Here is an 18,898-nt window from a genome sequence, read left to right as displayed (position 1 = left end):
ATGACAGTCTCTCTCAGACCACAGTGCGATCAAATTAGAACTCAGGATTAAGAAACTCGCTCAGAACTGCACAACTACATGGAAACTGAACAACCTGCTCCTGAATGACTACTGGGTAAATAACGAAATGAAGGCAGAAATAAAGATGTTCTTTGAAACCAATGAGAACAAAGACATAACGTACCAGAATCTCCGGGACACATTTGAAGCAGTGTGTAGAGGGAAATTTATATCACTAAATGCCCACAAGAGAAAGCAGGAAAGATCTAAAATCGACACCCTAACATCACAAAAGAACTAGAGAAGCAAGAGCAAACAAATTCAAAAGCTAGCAGAAGACAAGAAATAACTAAGAGCAGAACTGAAGGAGATAGAGACACAAAAAACCCTTCAAAAAAATCAGTGAATCCAAGGAGCTAGTTTTTTGAAAAGATCAACAAAATAGACAACTAGCCAGCCTAATAAAGAAGAGAGAAGAATCAAATAGGTGCAACAAAAAAAGATAAAGGGGATGTCACCACCGATCCCACAGAAATACAAACTACCATCAGAGAATGCTATAAACACCTCTACATAAATAAACTAGAAAATCTAGAAGAAATGGATAAATTCCTGAACACATACACCCTCCCAGGACTAAACCATTAAGAAGTCGAATCCCTGACTAGATAAATAACAAGCTCTGAAATTGAGGCAGCAATTAATACCCTACCAACCAAAAAAAGTCCAGGACCAGACGGTTTCATGGCCGAACTCTAGCAGAGGTACAAAGAGGAGCTGGTACCGTTCCTTCTGAAACTATTCCAAACAACAGAAGAAGAGGGAATCCTCCGTAACTCATTTTATGAGGCCAGCATCATCCTGATACCAAAACCTGGCAGAGACACAACAGAAAAAGAAAATTTCAGGCCAATATCCCTGATGAACATTGATGTGAAAATCCTCAATAAAATACTGGCAAACCAAATCCAGCAGCACATCAGAAAGTTTATCCACCATGATCAAGTCGGCCTCATCCCCGGGATGCAAGGCTGGTTCAACATATGCAAATCAATAAATGTAATCCATCACATAAACAGAACCAATGACAAAAACCACATGATTGTCTCAATAGATGCAGAAAAGGCCTTCGACAAAATTCAACAGCCCTTCATGCTAAAAACTCTCAATAAAGTAGGCATTGATGGAATGTACCTCAAAATAAGAGCTATTTATGACAAACCCACAGCCAATATCATACTGAATGGGCAAAAACTGGAAGCCTTCTCTTTGAAAACCAGCACAAGACAAGGATGCCCTCTCTCACCACTCCTATTCAACATAGTATTGGAAGTTCTGGCCAGGGCAGTCAGGCAAGAGAAAGAAATAAAGAGTATTCAGTTAGGAAAAGAGGAAGTCACATTGTTTTTGTTTGCAGATGACATGATTGTATATTTAGAAAGCCCCATCGTCTCAGCCCAAAATCTCTTTAAGCTGATAAGCAACTTCAGCTAAGTCTTAGGATACAAAATCAATGTGCAAAAATCACAAGCATTCCTATACACCAATAACATACAAACAGAGAGCCAAATCATGAGTGAATTCCCATTCACAGTTGCCACAAAGAGAATAAAATACCTAGGAATCCAACTTACAAGGGATGTGAAGGACCTCTTCAAGGAGAACTACAAACCACTGCTCAAGGAAATGAGAGAGGACACAAACAAATGGAAAACATTCCATGCTCATGGATAGGAAGAATCAGTATTGTCAAAATGGCCACACTCCCTAAAGTAATTTATAGATTCAATGCTATCCCGATCAAGCTACCATTGACTTTCTTCACAGAATTGGAAAAAACTACTTTAAATTTCATATGGAGCCAAAAAAGAGCCCGCATAGCCAAGACAATCTTAAGCAAAAAGAACAAAGTTGGAGGCATCACGCTACCTGACTTCAAACTGTACTACAAGGCTACAGTAACCAAAACAGCATGGTACTCGTACCAAAACAGATATATAGACCAATGGAGCAGAACAGAGGCCTCATTAATAATGCCACACATCTACAACCATCTGATCTTTGACAAACCTGTTAAAAACAAGCAATGGGAAAAGGATTCCCTATTTAATAAATGGTATTGGGAAAACTGGCTAGCCATATGCAGAAAGCAGGAACTGGATCCCTTCCTTATACCTTATGCAAAAATTAACTCAAGATGGATTAAAGACTTAAGACTTAAAACCATAAAAACTCTAGAAGAAAACCCAGGCAATACTACTCAGGACATAGGCATGGGCAAAGACTTCATGACTAAAACACTAAAAGCAATGGCAACAAAAGCCAAAATAGACAGATGGAATCTGATTGAACTAAAGAGCTTCTGCACAGCAAAAAAAAAAACAAAAACAAAAACAAAAAAAACTATCATCAGAGTGAACAGGCAACCCACAGAATGGGAGAAAGTTTTTACAATCTATCCATCCGACACAGGGCTGATAGCCAGAATCTCCAAAGAATGTAAACAGATTTACAAGAAAAAAACAATTCCATCAAAAAGTGAGCAAAGGATATGAACAGACACTTCTCAAAAGAAGACATTTATGCAGCCAACAAACATATGAAGAAAAGCTCATCATCACTGGTCATTAGAGAAATGCAAATCAAAACCACAATGAGATACCATCTCACGCCAGTTAGAACGGCAGTCATTAAAAAGTCAGGAAACAACAGATGCTGGAGAGGATGTGAAGAAATAGAAACACTTTTACACTGTTAGTGGGACTGTAAACTAGTTCAACCATTGTGGAAGACAGTGTGGCGATTCCTCAAGGATCTAGAACTAGGAATACTTGACCCAGCAATCCCATTACTGGGTATACCCAAAGGATTATAAATCATTCTACTATAAAGACACATACACACGTATGTTTATTGCGGCACTGTTCACAATAGCAAAGACTTGGAATCAACCCAAGTACCCATCAATGATAGACTGGATAAAGAAAATGTGGCACATATACACCATGGAATACTATGCAGCCATAAAAAGGGATGAGTTCATGTCCTTTGCAGGGAGATGGATGACGTTGGAAACCATCATTCTCAGCAAGCTAACACAAGAACAGAAATCCAAACACCGCCATGTTCTTACTCATAAGTGGGAGTTGAACAATGAGAACACATGGACACAGGGAGGGGAACATCACACACTGGGGCCTGTCGGGTGGTGGTGGGCTAGGGGAGGGATTGCATTAGTAGAAATACCTAATGTAGATGGTGGGTTGATGGATGCAGCAAACCACCATGGCATGTGTATACCTATGTAACAAACCTGCATGTTCTGCACATGTACCCCAGAACTTTAAGTATAATTAAAAAAAAAAAAGATGATACTGTAGGTCTGTTTATGGACTCTTTAGTTCATTCTGTTGATTATTTGTGTATTCTTATCCAGTGCCATACAGTTTTAATTGTTGTAGCTTTATGTTAAGTCTTAAAATATGGTAGTGTAAGTGCTCCAACTCTTTATTTTACTGATCAGAATTTTCTTAACTGTTTTAATTCCTTTACATTTCACACCAATTTTTAGAATAAGCTTAACAATTTCCCCCCCAAAAAGCTGCTGAAATTTACATTGGTATTGCATTGAATCCATGGTTCATTATGGGGAGAATTGACATGTTAACAATACTGAGTCTTGTTATTCATGATTGTGGTTTATCTTCATTAATTTGGATCTTCCCTAATTTTTCTCAGCAGTGTTTTGTAATTTCCAGTGGCAGAGGTATGGCACATCTTTCGTTAGATTTACTCCTATGTATTTGATCCTTTCTGGTATTACTGTAAATGTCATTAAAATTTTTATTCAGTGTTTGTTGCTGGTGTGTAGAAATAGTTGCTTCTAAATATTGACCTTGTATCAAAGAGTCTTATTGGCAATAATTCTAACCATTTGTAGACATTTTAATAAAGATTTTCTACATATACAATGTTGCCATCTGTGAATAAAGACAGTTTTACTTTTTTGTTTTTAATCTTTATGCCCTTTCTGTCTTTCTTCCTTTCTGCCTCACTGTGCTGGCTAGAACTTTCAGTGTAATATTGATTCAGAATGATGATAGTAGGAACCTTGTCTTATTTTTGGTCTTAGGAAGAAAGCAAACATTATTTTATCACTAAATGGGATGTTAGGTGTTAAGTTTTTTGTAGCTATTCTTTGTCAGGTTAAGGAAATGTTTCCTTTTATTTCCAGTTTGCTGAGAATTTTTATCACTAGCAGATAGTGAATTTCATTAAAGGTTTTTTTTTTCCACTTTTTTCCTTTCTGTTGAATTAGATTGATGGATTTAAAAAATTTGAAACCATCCTTGCATTCCTGGAATAAACATCATTTGGTCATAACTTAGTATCCTTTTTTATATTTATCTGGATTTTACGGTATTTTCTTTGGATTCTCACATCTATTTTTAAGAGCAAACATTGGTTTGTCATTCTCCTTTTTTGTAATATCCTTGTCAGGTTTTGTATCAGATTTATGCTGGCATTATTAATCAAGCTAGGAAGTATTCCCTTTTTTGCTCAGCAGAGTTTGTGTAAGCTTTGATTTGTTTTTTTAGTCTCTGGAAGAATTCTCCAGGGAAACCGTCTGGGCCTGGAGTTTTTAAAGGGAGTTATTTGTGGAGTTTATTTAATATATATTCTGCATTTTTCTTATTGATTTTAGCAAATTGTGTTTTTCAAGGAATTTGTCTGTTTCCTCTTAATTATTAAATTTGTTGGCATAACATTTTTCGTAATTTTCTTTCAATGTCTGTTGGATATAGTTACGCCTCTTTTGTTCCTAATATTGGTAATTTTTATTCTTTTTTTTCCTGATCATCCTGGCCTAGGGGTTTAATCAATTTTATGAACCTTTTCAAAGAACCAACTTTTAGTTTTAAGTTTCTTTTTCTGTATCTCTCTCTGCTTTTTTTTTTTTTTTTGAGACAGAGTCATGCTCTGTTACCCAGGCAGTGGCTCACTGCAACCTCTGCCTACCAAATTCAAGCGATTCTCCTGCCTCAGCCTCCCGAGTAGCTGAGATTACAGGCATGTGCCACCATGTCTAGCTATTTTGTTTGTTTGTTTGTTTGTTTTTTGTATTTTTAGTAGAGACGGGGTTTCACCATGTTGGTCAGGCTGGTCTCAAACTCCTGATCTTAAATTATGCACCTGCCTCGGCCTCCCAAAGTGCTGGGATTATAGGCGTGAGCCACCGCATCCCACCTATTTCTGCCTTCTTTGCATTTAATTTGCTGTTCTTGATTCTTAAAGTGAGCTAGTATTTTGCTGGAGATATTGCCTTTCCTTACTGCATCATACCCTGTTAAAGAAAGTGATTCTATACTTCCAAAGGAGTACTTTTCTTTCTTTTTTTTTTTGAGATAGGGTCTTGCTCTGTCACCCAGACTGAAGTGCTGTGGCATGGTCATGGCTTAACTGCAGCCTTAAACTCCTGGGCTCAAGTGATTCTCCCACCTCAACCTCCCAACTAGCTGGGACTACAGACGTGTACCACCATGCCTATATATTTTTAAGGGATCAGGTCTTGCTGTGTTGCCCAGCCTGGTTTGAACTCCTGGCCTCAAGCAGTCTTCCTGCCTCTGCCTTCCAAAGTGCTAGGATTACATGCATGAGTCACTGTGGCTGGCCCCAAAATTATGCTTTTCTATAAACTACCTGTTTCCTTAAATAAAATATGAGTGATGTTTTTGAAAGCAGAACCATCTTAGCCTTTGTGTTATTGGGCTTTGCAAATAGAAATACTTTTATTTGACAAATTATGAAGAATGAATAAAATAACTGACAACAGACAGACTAGCCAGATATTAAACTCTTTAGTCTGACTCCCACATCTTTATAAGTAGGAATGTTTATAATTTTAAAAAATTGTATGTGAATAGTGAAATTGTCATCGAGTCAGTTTAGTTATGTTGACAATAAGTTAACTTCAGGGATTCAGATTGATATGTGCTCATTGAGATATGCAGAATCTTTGTGTTTGCCTTTTCCTTTTAGGAACCTGCAGTAAAGGAAGATGAAGAAGAAGTTTCAGATAAGGGCAGTGATTCTGAAGAAGAAGAAACCAATAGAGATTCCCAAAGTGAGAAAGATGATGGTAGTGACAGAGACTCTGATAGAGAGCAAGATGAAAAACAAAACAAAGATGATGAAGCAGTAAGCCTTATAGGTTTAAATAATTGAAATTGTACCTCTGATGATAGCTTTGGGTTTTGTTGTTCATTTGTTTGCTTGCTCACTTGCTTGCTTTAAATAATATCTGTATATTTTATAATTTTATTACTTTGAAGGATGTTTTTAAGGAATGGTAGTCAAGGTTATACAGAAAAATGATTTCTAACAAGGATTGGAAATCTTTATTTTCTTAAATATTAAATTATTAGGGAGAGTAGGACCTGGGTTTGAGGTTAGGTCAGTTGGTCTCATAAGAGGATTTTCAGTGTTGGGGATATGTCTGGGAATATGAGTAAGGAAAGGTGTTTGTGAAATGCATAGTGCTTACTTGGAAGGCTGTGTCACAAGCTCCAGTTCATGTTTACTGTAGAGAAACGATACTGTGGACCCTGATGTCAAGAGGTTGGTTAAGGGAAAAGCTAACATTCATAGAATACCACCTTGTTTCATGGGTATATGTAAGATATATTAAGGACAGGGGAAGTCTTTACAGAATTTATTAATATGGTGTAAAAGTATACAGTATAGAAGAAAAATCTCGTGGCATTAAGTTGCACATGATTTATGGGAGAATTATAGAGACGAATGTGGTCCTTAGAGGCTCACTGCAAATAAACTGCTCAGCCATTTCCTTTAGGTTTGTTAGCGTTGTTCTTTTTGAGTGGCCATTGATCTAAAAGTAACACTGTAGTTTGGGAGATAAAAAGGGATTGCCTGAATAGCCTCAGAGGCAAAAGGAGAGGCCAAAAAAAGAGGAAGAGGTAAAGGGCAAAGGATAAAAGTATAAGGGGGTAATAACACACTTGTCCTTGGGAATGGTAGAAAACAAAGATGACTTTTTAGCATTTGCAGGGCCTTGGCTGTTTTTGTACTTGGAGAATTAAATTGATTGCCAGGAAACTAAAATCTGTCGAATACATTATATCCCTGGCGTGACTTTGAGAAAGAATTGACATATTCCTAAGTATATTAGGGTTAGTAGCAGTGACTCTTAGGGTTTTGACAGACTAATTTCTTCATATGACCAAAAATACATTCATTAAATCAACAAATCATTATTTATTATGTGTCACATCCCAAGCCTGTCTAAGATTAAAGATAATACAAAGCCAAATGTGAAACAGCTTCAGCTCTTGAATGATATGTAGGCTAGTGGGGCAGGCAGATTTGTAAATAAATATTATAGTACATATGAAATTGTACACATCTTATGCAAAGTACGTAAGGAGGGAGCGATCAGTTCAGTCCTGAGGTAGAAGGAAATTTATAGGAGGCTTTACTCAGGAGTTCATACTTTGGGCTTTAGTTGTTCCTAAATAATAATGAGTAGGCAGAAAAAGGGAGAAATCAAAGTCCAAACAGGGTTTAGGAGGAGTGAGATAGTTTGGTAAATTCAGAGAAGTGTAGGTAGTTTGAAATGACTAGAATAAAAAGCACAAGGAGGGAGGCAGTGACAGGAGACCAGAGAGAGGCAGGCTAGGGTCAGATAATGAACGGCTATGTAGTTGACACTACAGTGGTTAGATTTAATATATTTAAAAAGGCATTGTAAGGATGAGCAGGGAGATGATCAGATTTGTGAGACTGAACTTGTTCTAATCCTAAGTAGTTAATTAGCATTGTCAGGAATAATACCTGGAAATCCTCAAAGTGATAAAACACATACTAGATTTTAAATATTTTAATTTTTTTATTTACTAGGAGTGGCAAGAATTACAACAAAGCATACAACGAAAAGAGAGAGCTCTACTGGAAACCAAATCAAAAATAACACATCCTGTGTATAGCCTTTACTTTCCTGAGGTGAGTTATATACAGGCTACTGTGTTCCTTATTCCATTCACTTTCTCCTCAGGGATTTGTCAGTTGACTTTTAGCCCTCTGTCATGTATATTAGTTCTTATGTGCTAAATGTGGTCTATCCTGAGAGGCCATATTTTTATTTTTATTTTTATATTTTTATTTTTTATTTTTTTTTTGAGACGGAGTCTCGCTTTGTCGCCCAGGCTGGAGTGCAGTGGCGCAATCTCGGCTCACTGCAAGCTCCGCCTCCCGGGTTCACGCCATTCTCCTGCCTCAGCCTCTCCGAGTAGCTGGGACTATAGGCGCCCGCCACCACGCCCGGCTAATTTTTTGTATTTTTAGTAGAGATGGGGTTTCACCGTGGTCTCGATCTCCTGACCTCGTGATCCGCCCGCCTCGGCCTCCCAAAGTGCTGGGATTACAAGCGTGAGCCACCATGCCCGGCCCAGAGAGGCCATATTTTTAAAGGGAATATTACAATAGGTATTATACTTAGTGAACGTGTTGCTTGTAAAAGAGATGGTTAGCTTCTTAAGTATTTCTGTGGTTTTGTTTGCTTCTGTCTTTTCTGTGCCCTGATTACTGAGTGTTTTGTGTAATGGTGATTTCTCATTAGCAGATTAGACAGTCTTCATCAGACAAATGCATATTTTGCCTTTGAATACTTAACTATTATGAATCTCTCACCTCTGCCAAGTTTTAAATCGGATGAAAAAATTCTTAAATTTTCTCTCTGAGGATCCTGCTGGCGACATGGAACCATTAGAATTGCCCTGACCCTGGTCATTGTTGTCCCAGTCCATGGAAATGTGTGAGCCCATGGCTGTGGGACCAACTGTGTTCTTGGCTCTAATAAATAAAGTTCCATAAGAGCTTGATTATAACTGAGCCCCGGGCTCAGGACAGGTCATTACAGTGCTATTTGTTGCCTTGTCCTTGTTTACTTTGTAATTGCAGCCTGCTCAACTTTCAGTCTCCTTGATAGCCTGTGTTGTTCATCTTTCAAATTACCTTGGGAGTCCCCTGACATTTTGCATTAGAGTATGATTCTGTCTGGAGCAGAGGTCAAGCACTGGTTCCCCCAGTTCGGGAAACTGTTCCACAGACTGCCTCACAGCTTTGCCACAGAACCTTCTGCTCACCGCTTGTGTTTGGCAGGTGATTTCATGTATAAATCTGCTTTCTGCTCGAGGATGTCAATCTAGAGTTTCTGGGGACTGCTTAAGGCAAATTCGTAAATAATTTGGCTCTCTTAGTAATAAGTGAGTGGCTCTGCACAGACTGTTGTTTTGACTTGGAGAGAAGTCTACCCAGGATTCCATCTTAATGTACACGCTGATCTTCTGGCATGTCCTGAGCTTTAGTCCATCTGTTAGGGGCATTTTGCCCATTGCAGAGGTAGCCTGCCAACACCAGGCATCCTGAAATGAAGCAAGTAAATTCCATTCATTGATTGGTATAAAAAGTGCCATGGGGTGCTCAAAGCTGCCTAGTGTGTACCCATATAACAGACAGTTTCATTTTAGACCGTGCTTAGTTAGTAAGAGAAACATTCATTCACTCCCTCCGAACATTTTATTAGTGGCCAAGTGCTGTGGCTCATGCCTCTGGTCCTAGGCTACTTGGGAAGCCGAGGTTGGAGGATCACTTGAGCCCAGGAGATTGAGGCTGCATTGAGCTATGACTGTGCCACTGAACTCCAACTTGGATGACAGAGTGAGACCCTGTCTCAAAAAAAAAAAGATAAAAATCATTTTATCAGCAAAATGCCTTTTTCAAATTTAATCTGCATCTGCATGGTAAACATTTCAGATCATTATTTATCAGATAAAATTTATTTAGGGCCAAGTGCAGTGGCTCATGCCTGTAATCCCAGCACTTTGTGGGGACGAGGCAGGTGGATCACCTGAGGTCAGGAGTTTGAGACCCGCCTGGCCAACATGGCAAAACCCCATCTCTACTAAAAATACAAAATTGGCCGGGCGTGATGTCACATGCCTGTAATCCGACCACTCAGGAGGCTGAGGCAGGAGAATTGCTTGAACCCGGGAGGCGGAGGTTGTGGTGAGCCAAGATTGTGCGATTGCACTCCAGCCTGGGCAACAAGAGTGAAACTCTGTCTCAAAAATAAAAAAATTAGCTGGGCGTGGTGGCGGGTGCCTATAATCCCAGCTACTTGGGAGGCTGAGGCAGGAGAATTGCTTGAACCTGGGAGGCAGAGGTTGCAGTGAGCCAAGATTGTGCCATTGCATTCCAGCCTTGGTGACAGAGCGAGTCTGTCTCAAACAAAAAAAAAACAAATGAACAAACAAAATTTATTTAGGATCTTTCTAACGTCTCTACCTGTCTACATTTTCATGTTTCTTACTTAAGTAACCTAATTACCAAACTACCCACTTAGTAATATTTGACTTACATGTTAGTGAAATTCATCTATTGTATTTAATGTGTTAAGAATGGTTAGGAATCTCACAAAAGAAAAACAATTTTGTCTAAAATGCAGATAACTCATAGAATATGTTTCACTTTTAACATGTGCATCACTAGGCACAGGTGTAGTGCCATTGATTGATATTCACTGGCTTCTTAATAAATATTCTTTTTTTTTTTTTGAGCTGGAATTTTGCTCTTGTTGCCCGGGCTGGAGTGCAGTGGCGCAATCTTGGCTCACTGCAACCTCCACCTCCTGGGTGCAAGTGATTCTCCCACCTCAGCCTCTCCAGTAGCTGGGATTGCAGGCATGTGCCACCACGCCCAGCTGATTTTGTATTTTTAGTAGAGACGGGGTTTCTCCATGTTGGTCAGGCTGGTCTTAAACTCCCGACCTCAGGTGATCCACCCGCCTTGGCCTCCCAAAGTGCTGGGATTACAGGTGTGAGCCACCATAGCTGGCCCTTAATAAATATTCTTGAGTGAATCTCATTGTAATTAAATACGCTGAGAGGTTGGAGGGAAAGGCATTCTCTAAGTGGGGAGGTAAAGAAGTGCATAATCTTTAACATAATCCTGTGCTGCTTACATTCCCTACTTGTTGTAATGATGTTTCTGACAAATGTCAAAATGACTTAAAAAGGTGTTATTGTACCTCATGTCGCTAATAATCATAACTGCCACTTATTATACTGCATGTGCTAGGCTTTCTAACGTATATTTTTTATTTGTATTCTCTCAGATCATCTTTACAACATGGCCAGAAGTAGGCACTGATTGTTGAGAAGAAAATGAGATTTTAGGGAGGTGAAATAACCCAGGTTTCTGTGTCTTTAAAACAGATATTGTCAAACTGCAGTCTACGGGCCAGATCTGGCTCCCTTCCTGTTTTTGTAAATGAGGCTTTATTGTAAATAAAGTTTTATTAGAACATAACCACACTCATTTTTTTCATGCTGCAAGGGCAGATTTGAGTAGCCATGACAGAAGTGTTAATATTCCACTTTGAGGCTGTTATGTATTTACACACATATGTTATGTATACAAATAGGCCTGCAGTGGTAGTCCTAACCCTTGGTTTAAGCAGAATTTAATTTTCTTGTTAAGTGCTGCTCATGTCACCGTGTACTTGTCATTTATTTATTAGACTTATTAATGTTGCAGTGCTTTATCTCCAAAGGTATTTAAACAGAAGAGTTTTTAGTTGTGCTTAGTATAGTAGTGTTTGAAAGATAAACCAAATTTTAATCTATTTTTATAGTTAAAATAGAAAGTGCAGCAATTTTAGTTTAAAAACATAAATGTGGGCCAGGCATGGTGGCTCATGCCTGTAATCCTAGCACTGTGGGAGGATTTCTTGAGCCCAGGAGTTCAAGACCAGCCAGGGCAACATAATCCTGTTTCTACAAAAATAAAAAAATTAGCCAGACGTTGTGGTGCATGCCTGTAGTCTCAGCTACTTGGGAAGCTGAGGTGGGAGGATCACTTGAGCCCCAGAGGCAGAGGTTGCAGGGAGGTGAGCTGAGATGGTGCCACTGCACTCCAGCCTGGGTGACAGAGTGAGACCCTGTCTCAACAAAAAACAAAACCAAAAAAACCCACATTTTCTCAAAGAAACTGTTTCAGTAAGATGATTTTTTAACCATTTCGGACAGTTGAGAGTTTAGAATAGTCTAGTACTATTTTGGTTAAATAAATATTTAGAACATCCTAGAGTTTATTTTGTTTTAAGCCGTAAAACATTTTTCTTTAAACCGTTTTAGAAAGATACGTCCCTACCCAACTCTTAAACAGGTGTTACTAAGCAGGTGACTAAATAGTGAACTGAGGTGTGCTGTAATAGAGCAGTTGTTGCTGAATGCACGGAGGTTTGGTGCTTTCAGACTTCTTGGCCTTCTAAAAAATATATATATATATACATATATATATATATGCACACACACATATATGTATATGTATATATGTGTATATATATACATATACATATATATATGTTCCTTCCAGTCCTACTTTGTGGCTTTTGCTTATTACTAGGTAAGATTACTAAGATTATTTGCTACATGCTATTGTAATAGTTGTATATATTTAGAATAATACTTGTTACTTAAGGTTAGTCAGGGTTTTTAATATGAAGGCCAATCAATAGGTTTTAAGGAGCTATTGAAATCCCCAAAATTGCATACAAAATGCTTTTAGGCAGTGGATCTACAAATGTTAAGAACAGCTTATTCTTTCAGTAAATATTCATTTGAACACCTATTTTGTACCAAGCAGTTTGTCAGTGCAGAGGATCTCTAAGATAAGAGAGGCCAAAATTATGTTCTTTTTAGTTCTTTCTGATTATTTATACTCCTCTTTTTTTTTTTTTTCTTTCCAGGAAAAACAAGAATGGTGGTGGCTTTACATTGCAGATAGGAAGGAACAGACATTAATATCCATGCCGTATCATGTGTGTACGCTGAAAGATACAGAGGAGGTAACTATCAAGCAACATGATTTCAGTATTTAACAAGGCACAGCTGTCACCATCATGCTGCTTCATATATCTTTTTTTTAAAAAGCAGTTTATCGTATTTAGCATATTGTATTCTATTCGTTGCCTGCATTTTGTAACTGTTCTCTATTTTGGGGGTGAGCTCATTGGAAATTTATAAATAATTGTTAAAGGTAGGCAACTTAGTCAATTTTTTAAAAACTTGTTCTCAGCTTGTTTTGGGAGTTTTCACTGTTAGTGTCTAAGAACATATGCCTTTCCTCCTCCTCTCAGAGTTTAGTGATATGATTTTTGTTCTTATTGGATTAGTGTTGAGTATTAGATCTTTTGTCTTGAAAAATCTAAGAACTGATGATGTGGATTTCTTGAGTGGAATTTTTGATTGCGTGGTATTCACCGTTAATGACATCAGGAAAGCAGCATTGTGATGAACACATTTACCCTTGGGAACTGCATTTTTGTTGTTTTTCATGTTTTTTCTGTGTTATTTTTTTCTAGGAAGAAAGTTCTGTCTGCCTGTACTTGGTGGACAAAAGCTTTTCAAGATAGCCCTATGATGTTGATTTTTAGTACATATTTTTTAACCCTTTATAATCAAGTGGTAAATGCATGAAACAGGTTAATAATAAATTTATAGAGGTCGAATTGATGAGCTGGAGGCTCTGTATATTTGTAATTTTGGTCTCTCTATAGAAAGAATGAATGTCTAAATATGCCTAATACCTCTCAGCATGTCATACATTTTGAATATCATTGCTATCTGGAAAGGTGAAAAATAGCATCTTAGATCTCCGTGTTATTTTTTCCTCTGATCTTTTTTTTGAGACGGTCTGGCTGTGTCACCCAGGCTGGAGTGCAGTGGCACAATCTCGGCTCACTGCAACCTCTGCCTCCCGGGCTCTTCCACCTCAGCCTCCCAAATAGCTGGGACTACATATGTGCACTACCACGCCCGGCTAATTTTTGTATTTTTTGTAGAGACAGGGTTTACCCATGTTGCCCAGACTGGTCTCAAACTCCTGAGCTCAAGAGATCTGCCTGCTTTGGCCTCCCACAGTGCTGAGATTACAGGCATGAGCCACTGTGCCTGGCCTCTCTGATCTTTTAAGTTTTAAAAGCTATTGAAAAATTACAAGCACGGTATCATGAAACCTCCCTAGATCCCCACCTATATTCACCAGTTGTTGACATTTAGCTGTTACTTGTTTTATCTTTCTTTCACTGTATATGTACATACAAAACATGCACGTGTGTGTATTTTCCCCTGAACCATTTGAGGTACTTGTAGACATCATGACATGACACCCCTAATTACTTGACATGTATCCCTTAAGAACCAGGGCCTTGGGCTGGGTGCGGTGGCTCACACCTGTAATTCCAGCACTTTGGGAGGCCAAGGCGGGCAGATCACTTGAGCCCAGGAATTCAGCAGCAGGCTGGGCAACGTGGTGAGACCCTGTCTCTTAAAAAAAAAACAAAAACAAAAACAAAATCCAGGACCTTCTCCATAGGCCTACTACAATGATTATACTCAGGAAATTTAACATTGATGTGGCATAATTATCTAATACGCAGTCTGTATTCAGATTTCCTCAACGATTCCACTAGTATCTGTTACAGTTCTTGGTTTTATTTTTAAACTCAGGATCTAATAAAGGATCACACATTGTAGCTGGGTGTGGTGACTTGTGCCTGTAGTCCCAGCCTAACTCAGGAGGCTGAGGCAGGAGGATCACTTGAACCCATGAGGTTGAAGCTGCAATGAGCCATGATCATGCCCCTGTACTTCAGCCTGGGCAACAGAGTGACATGTCTCGAAAGAAAGAATAAAAAGAGATTTTTACATTGTATTTGCTTGTCATGCCTCTTTAGTGTTGAATACTTTCTTGTCCTTGTTCTTTTTTTTTTTTTTTTGAGACGGAGTCTCACTGTGTTGCCCAGGCTGGAGTGCAGTGGCGCGATCTCGGCTCACTGCAAGCTCCACCTCCTGGGTTCACGCCATTCTCCTGTCTCAGCCTCCTGAGTAGCTGGAATTACAGATGCCCGCCACTGCACCCGGCTAATTTTTTATATTTTTTTTAGTAGAGACGGGGTTTCACCGTGTTAGCCACGATGGTCTCAATCTCCTGACCTTGTGATCTGCCCGCCTTGGCCTCCCAAAGTGCTGGGATTACAGGCGTGAGCCACCGCGCCCGGCCTCCTTGTTCTTTTTTAATCTTTGCATGCCGCTGACATTTTTCAAGAATCCAGACAAGGTGTTTTGTAGAATATCATTTAATACGAATTTGTCTCATTGGTTACTCATTATTCATCTTTGTGTTTTTGGCAAGCAGACTATGTTGGTGATGTAGTTCTTAGGTCAGAAGTACAGTATATGACTTTGCCCTATGTTGATGATATTAATTAAGGTTGCTCATTTAGTTATGGTTTTTCTCTATTGTAAAGGTATTTTTCTCCCCCTCTAATCTGTGGGGTGATACTTAGGCCCTCTGTGAATGTCCTATTCTCCAACAGTGTTTTACCCAATCATTTTAAGCATATATTGATGATTCTTGTCTGAATCAATTTTTACTCTGCTCATTCTATTCAGTGTAGTTTTTATTTCTCTGAAGAGTGAAACTTAACCTTCAGTGTGTTTGAGTCGTCTTTTTAATGTGTCTGTTTGTGACCATTGTTCACTTTTGTTGAATCTTAAAAAATTGGTTTGGGATTTTTTTTTAATGTTAAGAAATCAGCCCTTTGTGATATGTGTTGCAAATATTTCTCCCCAGTTTGTTTTACTATTCTGGTTGTTTCTACCAGACAGAAATATAAATACCTATTTGTTTATCCATTTTCTTACTTATTTTTTGTAGTATGATTTAAAGAGTTTTTTTTAACAGTTTCTAGGTTTGTGTTATAGTTAGGCCAAGCTGAGATTAATTTAAGAAAAAAAGATTCCTTCATGATTTTTTCTAGTTTTTTTTTAAAACTGGCATATTTTAATATTTAATCTTGACTGTAAAATCTGGATTTTGGAGATTGGAGCAGATCACTGGAGCAGATCACCAGAGCATACAAATGTCATTTTTAAAAAATTGTTCTTCTTTTGTCCAAGTGGAATAGAAACTTTTAAGAGTTTGTTACTATTTATATTTGAAGTTTATGATTTGATGATAAATGAAATATCTTCTTCACCTTTGGCATTGGGCATTTATTCTAGAAATAAGAAAATTTGGCAAGAAGTATCTCCTATCTAGTGAAGTCTGTTGTTTTATTTCAACATTTCATTTACTTACGCTTTTATACCTACTTAATTTCTTCAAGGTGATAGCATAGAATTTGGTTGCTTTAAGTACTGCTTTCTTGAATTGTGGAGATACAAATTAACCTCATCAGTTCTGCATAATTCGATTTCTTCTTTGGGAGGTATTTATAATATGTAACATACATTTCACTTTTTTAAAATTATTGTTTATAAGGACTTCATTAACATTTGTTTGGACTTTCTGTATCATCTGCGGAAAAAACCTGGCTGTTAAATACTGTGGTCTAGGAATTTTAGGGAGTGAGCTGTTTGCTCCCCATAATACAGATTTTTAAGTGCTGATTTTATCTTCTAGGTAGAGCTGAAGTTTCCTGCACCAGGCAAGCCTGGAAATTATCAGTATACTGTGTTTCTGAGATCAGACTCCTATATGGGTTTGGATCAGATTAAACCATTGAAGGTAAGAATAGTGACTCTTCAATAAATAAGAGTTTGCTGTATAAATGTTTAATATACTAGGAAAACATTTCTAGTTTTGAAATGTAGAGTTATGGAAGGAAAAAGAAGTCATCTCATGCTTTATATGTGATATACTTGATGGACTACTCTTTCAATAATAAACTTAAGGTTTTAGGTTTTAAGGAGTATAACAATTTAGAACATTGAATATAAATTACTTTAGGGATGCATTTTAATGTGCTGTAACTTTATAAGGCCTCAGCAAATGGGTTCTTTTTTCTTTAGAAAGGCACTTTTTTTTTTTAAACCACAGATTCTGTTTGGAGCATTTATTAATTTCTGAAACTAATTTATTTTTGTCATCTTAGAGCATACACTTCTGTAAGTATCATTTGCAGCACACTCTCATCTTTGTTTACCAATTCGCTTGAGCTTTTTATAAAAGGTGTCCTATTATATTAGAGAGATGGTGCTAAAAGTATTATTGCACTATAAAGGGTAAAAGTAGCCAGTAATGGCGAACCTCTTTTTTTTCCATGAGGGTTCCATATTTCTTTTATTAACTGTAGAATTTTACGTCACAGGTCTAGAGACTGCAAAATATCTTGGGTTTTTCTTCCTTAAAGCAGAATGCTTCTGTTAAGATATGACTCAGTGTTCTTGCTCAAGAATCACAATTATTTTATGCCACAGAAATACATTCATAAATAGTATAACATATAGAATCAAAATATCAAACCGTATTAGAAAGTTAACTACATTTACATATTGTTAAATTTACTTGTTTTATTTCTGGGATGAAGTGTCTATTCTAAATGAATGAGTTGAATTTAGAATTGTATCCATAAAAAACTATTTCTTTATAATTGTTGTGGTCAAAGAAAACCTTTTGTTTACCAAGATTTCTTCCATTATTTCTCCCCAAATTTCTGATGTCTACATTTAATTCTTCTTTCTAGTTGGAAGTTCATGAGGCTAAGCCTGTGCCAGAAAATCACCCACAGTGGGATACAGCAATAGAGGGGGATGAAGACCAGGAGGACAGTGAGGGCTTTGAAGATAGCTTTGAGGAAGAAGAGGAGGAAGAGGAAGATGATGACTAAGCAGTACTGTGAATGGACCACAGTGTTTGCACATATTTGCAATTTTTTGCTGTTTTGGAAGTGTATCATAAACCAGAAACAGTACAGAACTGATGTTGAGGGACGTGTAGTTTTTTTACTCTAGAAGTGGGTGCATAATATAACTAGGCAGTGGCGGTGCCTTGGTACAACCTGAAAAATGTTAAGGCTTATTGAAACCTTTCAAGTAGGGGATGATGCATTTATTTCATCTGCAAATGATAATAAATCCTTTGTTATTATAACTGTCCGGAAGTGTGGGCTGTGTATTATCTGATCAGTCTATGGTCCCAGTAAAAGTAAAGATGCAGGAAACACAGTCTCTAAATGAGCGACTTTTCTTTGTTCAGCTTTAGTTCTAGCAAACACCACAAATAATGTTTTAAGTAACATCGCTCAAGTTTATAATCTCTTGATGAGCTCTGTTATTGACATTTTGCAGTGATACAAGACTGTAACAACTCCACTCACAGATTTAAACTTTTATTTTTACTTATCTTGGTCATAAGTTGGCATTCTCTCACATTCCACATGATATAGAGGGCTGCGTTTTGGAATTTTCCTTTTCTTAATTGCCCAGAGTTATCAGACAGATTATAAAAATGGCTTTTAATGGCTTAAACCATTTCTAAACCTCTATCTTAGCAGATCAATGCAGGATCTAATTCTTTTGATAAGCTGTAGCTCTAAAAGTGATAGTGGGACCGTATGTTTTCTGATACTGGTGGCTTATGTTATTAAACCTTTTTTAAAAAAGGTTCACTCTAAAAGCTGAACTACATCCTTAGTTTTCAGTCTACCTGACTATCAGGAGCTTTTTAAGGAAAGTAAGTATAACATGCAAAGGAAGCTTTTTTTGTATTCATTTTGGACTCCTGTCAATAAAAATAGAAGTTTGTTGACTCGTTTTATGTTTCAATGGTGTGTGTCTTTTTACTATCAGGACATAAATAGGGCAATCCACTTCTTTATTTTTCAACTAAAAATTGAATAGTATTGTACATTACTGCTAAAGTGACTGCTATTTCTGTATATTATAGAAAGACCCAGGAGTGAGAGGGATTTCCCCTCATAGTACAACCGGAAGGATAGTGCTTGTAAAGAGTAGAGATGTGTACATGATGAGTC

At 37.7% G+C, this 18,898-nt stretch overlaps 1 protein-coding gene across 1 annotated transcript in view; it reads left to right on the top strand.

Moving 5' to 3' along the window:
* Positions 1–18,678, top strand: part of SEC63 (SEC63 homolog, protein translocation regulator) — an 84,769-nt gene extending 66,091 nt beyond the window's left edge. The window contains exons 17-21 of the mRNA XM_032156039.2: positions 6,040–6,198; positions 7,918–8,019; positions 12,827–12,925; positions 16,546–16,650; positions 17,609–18,678. Coding sequence (XP_032011930.1) covers positions 6,040–6,198; positions 7,918–8,019; positions 12,827–12,925; positions 16,546–16,650; positions 17,609–17,752 — 609 coding nt within the window. The 3' untranslated portion in view covers positions 17,753–18,678. The remainder of the gene's footprint in view (positions 1–6,039; positions 6,199–7,917; positions 8,020–12,826; positions 12,926–16,545; positions 16,651–17,608) is intronic.
* The last annotated feature ends 220 nt before the right edge of the window (positions 18,679–18,898 follow it).

This window comes from Hylobates moloch, unplaced genomic scaffold (assembly GCF_009828535.3).
Source record: "Hylobates moloch isolate HMO894 unplaced genomic scaffold, HMol_V3 SCAFFOLD_2, whole genome shotgun sequence".
NCBI lineage: Eukaryota > Metazoa > Chordata > Mammalia > Primates > Hylobatidae > Hylobates > Hylobates moloch.
This window is presented reverse-complemented; position numbering and strand designations above follow the sequence as displayed.